Below are 7,838 nucleotides of genomic sequence, written 5' to 3'. Positions count from 1 at the left end.
TTAGGGCATCTCCAACGTCAACCCGCAAACCTCCTGCAATGGTCTGGACCGTGTTGTTCGGACCGTGGAAGCCATCCAACGCGGGCCTGTATCGGTCTGTCGCGCAGTCCAGACACGGTTTCTTCCGTAAACTGGAGACAAAAGTGGGCGAGATCTGCGGGAGTCAGGACCGATCCCAATCCCATTTCTGACCACCCTGGCCCATCGAAAACCCCTCACCCCTTACGCACGTTTCCGGTCAGCAACGCTCCAGAGCGTCAGAGCCCGCATTCATGCCCGCCCAGGGCGGACGCGACTGCCCACTAGCGCTGGCATTGAAGCGGCGCACCGGCCAAGAGAGCGTCGCCCGCGCCGCTTCCCGATGCAGGCGATTGCCGCGCGTTCAAATGACACGACGGCCGCTCGTCCGTACATCTGCCCCCACATTGATGGCACGCGGTTGTCGTGGCATCTCCTCCGGCGCCACCCATTCGTCCGTCTGCAGCCCACCGGTGCTATATAAATTTCTGCCCCGGTGCCCCGGCCATAGCCCCAGTCATCCCTATCCACACCACTCCCCGCCATGGATCCCTTCGTGGCTAAAGCTCTCTGGGACAGGCTTACGTTAAAGCATAAGAAGGCCATGGCCGCCATTGATGTCGACTGGCAGCCAGAGGACGTGCAAATGGAGGACGCCTTCGACGACGAGCCAGCGCCACCCTCCTCTTTCTCCGCGGCACCCACCTCCTCCGCTCCACCCTCACTGGTGCATTGCACCATGACCATCAGCGAGGCCCATGCCCATTATATGGACATGGTGCGCGAAGAGCAGGAGGAGCAGTTCTGGGAGGCGCAGGCCGACGCCAACTACAACCACAACCTCCTCCAGGAGCATCTGCAGGCGGAGGAGCAGGTCGTTGGCGGCAGGGTGGTCGCGTCAGATGTGGACCTGGCGGAGCAGGAGGCGTTGCTCGAGTCCTACCGCTCCGCCCGCAAGATCCGCCACGCCCGCTAGCGGTACCGGCAGCGGGTGGCAGAGGTGGCGGCAGCTGGCAAGGAGCGCGACAACAACGCGGGCGAGGCGTTATTCAGCGACACCAACGACGAGGAGGCCACGCCCTGGCGCCACGAGCATGAAGAAGTCGACACATCCACGGGCGCTGACGATGACATGTACCTAGGGTAGGGTCGTGGGCCTGATCTATATGCCCTACCCAAGGACACTGCACACGAGGCCAAGACCTACAAAGATAGAAAGAAGATACCGACTGGAATCATCATAGAGTGCAATCCACTCGACAGAAGATCCACTCGGATACGCCAATTCCACTCGACCGTCGTCATTCACTCAGAGTACAAGAATCCACTCGAAGGGCAGAAGACCTAGGGTCACTTCTAGATAGCAACAGTCAGTCATTCACTCTGTCACCCTAAAGATCATTAAACGTAGGCGTTACCAGTAACATTCGTGACATAATTCTCTCATTGAACCCTTGTGTAACTGAGGGTTGTGAGGGGTCGGCGTACTCTATATAAGCCACCCCTCCCCTCTTGCACAAGGGTCCGCACCCCTTGTGACTCAACACTCCAATCAACAAGCCTCCGCGGCACCGAGACGTAGGGCTGTTACCTCCTCCGAGAGGGGCTGAACTCGTAAAACCGAGTGTACAACCTCGCCGTAGCTAGACTCTGCCCTCTTCTACGTACCCTCTATCTCTACTGTCAGATCTGTTCCCACGACAGGCGCCACCGGCAGCTAGGAAGAGTAGTGCATGGTAGATCGTCGTCGCTCGTGTCCCAGGAAGGCCACCACTCCTCCCCTCCCGTCGACACCAGGCTTGGTGGGCTCAGCATCTTCGGCCGATTAGTCGCTTGGCGGCGACGTCGTGGCAGACAGCTTCCGTTCCCGGGGCTCCGGAGGCAGAGGTCACGGAGACGGAGCTGGAGAGTGCCGAGGCGGAACTGGAGACGGTGAAGTTTCAGTTCTCGGGATTGATGGCCGAGGACGGGGACCGGCCACCGCCGATCATTTAGATTAGGTATTAATTATACTCTAGAGCCCACCTAGGACCACTTTGATGTATTTGTAATGAAATTTTTCATGTTTATATGAAGTCCGATATGATTATATGAAATCAGGCCATGTTTATATGAAATCCGGACTTGTTTGAACGAATTTCATTCGGTTGGTTTGAGTTGTTATGAAAATGTATGAAATCCGGACTTGTTATGAATTTCATTCGCGGACTGATCCCCTGTCCGCGGACAGGGGAGGGAGGTTTTTTACGGGTTGTCCTTGAAAATGCCCTTGCCTAGTCGAGGAGTTGGTCGACCCCCTTTATTCCCAAGGAGTGCGCTGCATGCATGGGCTAAGTCCAGTCGGAATCGGTACCGCTAGTTCGCATCTTCCAGCAAGCAAGCACAAGCACGTACGGAGTACTACTACTTACTGCATGCATGCGCGGTTCCAGTTCCAGACGTACTCCAGGATGAATGAGACTTGCCTGCTCCCGGCGTGTGTGCCCATCCATACTCCTGCATACGTGGCATGATTTGATTGGAACAAAATAAGACCCGGCCCTACCCCTTTAAAATCAGGGGGGAGATGATTAGATTAGAAAGGAAAAAGGGAAAAGGACAACCATAGAATAAAGTGGGAGCACGGATGGGAGCATGGGGAGGGAGCAGGCAAGCCGGATCCCTCCAGGATGCGACCCCTGCGGCTCCAGCGGCTCCCTGGCACAACTTGCATGCACATCCACGATTTGCAAGCTAGCTAGCTAGAGGATGGAAAGGTGAACTGTGACTCCTGGATTTGAGATAAAATGCGGACACACTGTCACGGAGCAACAAGGCGCTGCGTGTACTTACGTACGTTGGCTGTGAGAGAAGTGGAGTTCGATCTTGATCGACTTCTCGGCCGCCACCACATGCTCTTGTCGGAAGGAAACTTTCTTCGCGGTGAAGTTGTAGGTCATCCGTACCACGCACGGTTCTCATTGCTTGCTAGTGCGTGATATTCTCTTTCTCTGTGTAAAAAGGAAGAAAAAAGGAGCCGGACTGACGATCGTGGCATCTAGTTCCTACGTACTAGTTCGCCTAGATTAATTTTGTTTCTTCGGACCATATATATAGGAAGTGCAGTGCACGATGTACGCGCTATGCCTGACCGACCTAACAAGTGCAGGCGTCAAGACAGATCAGGACCGTTCTTTCTTCCACAAGAACAGTGCTAGAATGCTTCTCGCTACAAAGCACAGAAGGATGGTGTACGTGCATGACAGGCGGAAATTAAGGCGGGCGGCGAGAAGAAGAAGTAGGGCCAAGTTCACAGCACAGGACGTCGGAGTGCCCGCAAAGGCCATGAATAGAATGCACGATGGAGGCAAAGATGAAGCCCTCCCTATCGGTGTCGGGAAAAGGATCCCTTTCGTGCCTACAAAGGCACATCCACTAAGGACATTTTCATTTTTCCCGCGGCTGGCCGGCTATAGTCCATCATTCGTGCGTCTCATAAATATTGCGCGCGCCTACAAATCCAAAGGTCACTAGCTCTGCTCGCACATGCGAGCGACCCACGCAGAAGAAATCGAGAAACTGTCTTTTGCTTTCCTTTTCCACCCCGTCGGAGTGCTGCGGTTTCCTTGATCGATCCTTAGGGACCCCAGGTGCACACGCACTTGGATTTTTTTGAAGGCACCTTGGGAAGCATATCGGCACATATTCTCCGATTGTGCCATGTTAGGTCGTCCGGGCCTCCTGGCTGCTGATGGAACAGTTATTCGCATGTTCCCCACTTCCGTGTTCCGATCCTGTCGTACGTCCCTCCGTCTCCGTTCGATCTGGATGTTGTTAACAACTTAACCAGAGCCAGGTGTGATGTGAGAGACTGAGTTGAAGTTACTTCAGCATTCAGCAGCCAACCAGGATAAGACGAATATTGCCGGTGACAAGAGAACTAAAGGTGAAACTAACGGCAGAGGAGCGCTAGCGTTGCTAAGGGCCTGTTCGGTAATCCACCGGCTCTTAGAATCTACGGAGTGGCTGTTTGCCCGCTTCAAGTTTTTGAACTACAGCTACGTCCGCTTCCGGAGCGGAGTGACACCGAACGGGCCTTATAGTTCAGAGCCTGTATATGCGTGTCAGCTGTATTGAGGTTGAGCATTTCCGCAATCTGTGAAACTCGATCGCCTCTATTGATTTTAGCTGGCAGCAGCTAGCTGCACGCACCAAGGCTATCGTGGATATATGTTCGGTGTCACGGACACTGGGTATACGGGTATCTGAACCGTTGCAATCACTATGGATGTGGATCAGTTTCGGCCTGAGACGGTGACTGGGACTGGTAACACCGGGAAACCGCTGGTTGAGTCCGTACAGGAGATTGCTACCTACGTGCAGAAAGAAACAAAAAAACAGCGGTGGTACGGTACGGGAGCGCGGTCAGCTTCACGCACGTCTACATGCATCGAACGGTGGAGGGAAGAGTTTGACGAAGGACGACAAGGTCATACAGATACACGCACGTCCACATGCATCGAACACGACCGAGTTCATCAATCTCCCTATGTGTCAGAAAATAGAAGCGCGTGCGTGGTTGAAGAAGAGGACAAGAGCTCCCATTCAACGTGATAAGCCGTAGTTGAGATCCACTGAAAAATTCAGAAAAAGCGGATAGATTGATAAGTCAGGCCACCTCTTGATGCACGATAGCTAGCTAGCTAGAGAGAGTAGAGACAAGGAATGGTGTATACAGCGAGTCATCAATTTGCTTTTGTGTTTTCAAATGAGGCAGCGACTTCCTTTACATGTCACAAACGTGAAAGAATAGGAAAAAATACAACAACGGCAATACTACACTTTTGGCGCGGTGCTCCGCTTTATCCTTTGATCAAAAGTCAGAGGTAGACGACCATGGGTCAGCACGTACGGCCCGGTTAGAGTCACTCACGCGTATATACCATTATAATAAGGCGATGGCAAGTTGGGTTTTACCTCATCCGACACTACTCTCATTCTCCTCGAGTCCAAAAGTTCGATGCAGATAAACTAAACTAATTACCGCCATGAGTGATGTGTCGACCGTGAGGTACGTACGGAGGTACGGAATGAGTGGCCATACGTAAGAACGCAACACGCGGATATAATAACATTAACATGAATGCAAATGACAAGTTATCGAGGGTTTCTGGAACATACACGCCCAAGCTAAAGGCACACCTGTCTACACCAACACAAAGTTCATATACACACGCGCACTTATCCAACACATGTCGACCGGAATGACGACCTTGCTGCTATTTCAAAGCATGACGCACAGCTAAAAACGCAGCCGATCGAACACGCACATTTCCTCGTATCACTGACCAGTCACTGGAGCAAGAACAACGGCAACCGATGGACCAGAGCAACGTTGGAGACGGAGAAGACGAGACGAAACCAAGCACGACAAGGGCAAGATCCTGAGACGGCCGGTCATGTTCTCCGAGAAAGTCGATGCCGCCATGCTACCCTTTTTGTTCCACTACCGAATACCGATCGTCGATCGACCCGGCCCGGGGGCCGGCCCCGTGTGTCGCATCGCAATATGAGATACTCCATGTCGCGGTCCAGAAAAGCGTCCGCATGCAGCTGGCGTTCCCTTGCGTCTATATAAGCGCTCCGAGCCATAGCCTCCCTGCCCAACTCACTCGCACACAAGCTAGCTGCTTCACAAAACACAGCACAGATAGCTGCATATCCACCAGCATTCTCATTCTGCCATGGAGGTTGATCACCACATCAGGGTGAGTGACGGCGAGACGACGGCCGGACGAGGAGGCGTTGTCGGCGTCTTCTTCGCGAGCTGCTGGCTGCGGCTCCGCTCGGTGCTCGTCGGGCTTTGTTGCTGGGTCTCCGGGTTCGCCAGGAAGGTGGGCAGGATCGCCAGAGAGGATCCAAGGAGGGTGGCGCACTCGCTCAAGGTCGGCCTGGCGCTCACCCTCGTGTCCGTCTTCTACTACGTGACGCCGCTGTTCAAGGGCTTCGGGGTCTCCACGCTCTGGGCCGTGCTCACCGTCGTCGTCGTCATGGAGTACACCGTCGGTGCGTACTAAACATTTGAGTCGTGATGATATGGTACTTGTTCAGCTAGACTAACGTACGTGCATGCAACAGGTGGCACGCTGAGCAAAGGCTTGAATAGAGCCTTCGCGACGCTGGTGGCTGGGTTCATCGCCGTGGGAGCTCATCAGGTAGCTAACCGCTGTGGTGCACAGGGGGAGCCCATACTGCTCGCCATCTTCGTCTTCTTGCTAGGTACGCATGCGTATGCATGTCACAACTGCACTAAAAAAACGCATGTTCCAACTATTAGTATACTTGGACTTGTCTTACTACTAGCTGAGTAGAAGTAGATAGAAGTATTTTGCCGCCATGCATGCAAAAGCAAGAGACTGCCAGACACTGATCGAATAATGCACACAGCCGTATATATAGAATCCAGGAGCTGAATAAATTTGACCCCAAAAAAAATCAAGGCTGCGTGCCTCGCGATAGTAACTCTAGCAGACAACCACTAACCCTATGATATAAACAAACAAAAATTACACAACTCTTAGACTGAACTTTCAAGAAGAAAACGCCACACGTGTGTCGATGATGACGAGTCTAACCATAGGCCAGTCTTGGATTTTTCATCCCCATGCCAAGCTTCTTCCACCAACTACAGCAAGGATACGAAGACACGCGTTGACATAATCTAATCAGAGATCTTGCGTTTTCATCCACATGTAAATACTTGTTGTTGAAGCCGTCTCTACCATCATCTCTTATCCGAACCGACGCATCAATAGCGGGTTACCATACCGAAAACAAAGTGGACCTACTATTTGAACCGACAAAGAGAACTAATACCCTGACGAAACTTGGTTATATTGCAGCGTCGGCGGCAACGTTCTCGCGCTTCATCCCAGAGATCAAGGCGAGGTACGACTACGGCGTGACCATCTTCATACTCACCTTCAGCCTGGTGGCCGTGTCGAGCTACCGCGTGGAGGAGCTCATTCAGCTGGCGCACCAGCGCTTCTCCACCATCGTCATCGGCGTCCTTACCTGCCTCTGCACCACCATCTTCGTCTTCCCCGTCTGGGCCGGCGAGGATCTTCACAAGCTCACCGCCGGCAACCTCGACAAGCTGGCACAGTTTCTTCAAGGTAATATATACCCCCTGCACTATTTTTTTCTCAAAAAGAAAGTAAGATTCCTGCACTTTTTGGCCACTCTCGTTCAAGTTATGTACGGTATACGAATGCAACTTGATTTGTGTTCTTTTTGAATGCTACATCAAATAGTGGAGTCTTCCTGACCAGAGTCATCAGACATACTCTGTTTTATAGTTCTGCTTCTCCCCTGTTGAATGTCTGTAGCAACTCCATATTGATACGAGGGTTTGTGGGACTGAAAACTGTATGCATGTACGCAGGATTGGAATCTGAATGCTTTGGAGAAAAGCCTGCCAGCGAGAATTTGGAGGGCAAAGCCTTTCTGCAAGTGTACAAGAGCGTCCTCAACTCCAAGGCCAGTGAGGACTCCCTGGTAAGCTTCCTTTTCAGACCATACACAAACTATATGATGAGTGTAAAAGCTACAATGAATGTCTGCAAGAAAAACAGATTGTATATGCAGCAGTTTTGTAAAGTTATTATTCCGAAAACTGCAGTGCAATTTTGCCAAGTGGGAGCCCGGTCATGGCAAATTCGGCTTCCGGCACCCATGGAGCCAATACCAGAAGCTCGGAGCTCTTTGTCGTCAGTGCGCGTCTTCAATGGAGGCTCTTGCTTCCTATGTCATCACACTGCAAAAATCCCAGGTAATTGCGG

The 7,838-nt window shown here is 52.3% G+C and overlaps 1 protein-coding gene across 1 annotated transcript in view; it reads left to right on the top strand.

The window, feature by feature from the left end:
• The first annotated feature begins 5,674 nt into the window (after nt 1-5,674).
• The window catches only part of LOC119364248 (aluminum-activated malate transporter 1-like), a 2,791-nt gene continuing 627 nt past the window's right edge, over nt 5,675-7,838 (top strand). Inside the window, exons 1-5 of the mRNA XM_037629682.1 lie at nt 5,675-6,063; nt 6,136-6,276; nt 6,900-7,172; nt 7,442-7,554; nt 7,679-7,828. Of these exons, the coding sequence (XP_037485579.1) occupies nt 5,742-6,063; nt 6,136-6,276; nt 6,900-7,172; nt 7,442-7,554; nt 7,679-7,828 (999 nt within the window). The 5' untranslated portion in view covers nt 5,675-5,741. The remainder of the gene's footprint in view (nt 6,064-6,135; nt 6,277-6,899; nt 7,173-7,441; nt 7,555-7,678; nt 7,829-7,838) is intronic.

The sequence above is a fragment of the Triticum dicoccoides genome, chromosome 2B (genome assembly GCF_002162155.2).
Source record: "Triticum dicoccoides isolate Atlit2015 ecotype Zavitan chromosome 2B, WEW_v2.0, whole genome shotgun sequence".
Lineage (NCBI taxonomy): Eukaryota > Viridiplantae > Streptophyta > Magnoliopsida > Poales > Poaceae > Triticum > Triticum dicoccoides.
This window is presented reverse-complemented; position numbering and strand designations above follow the sequence as displayed.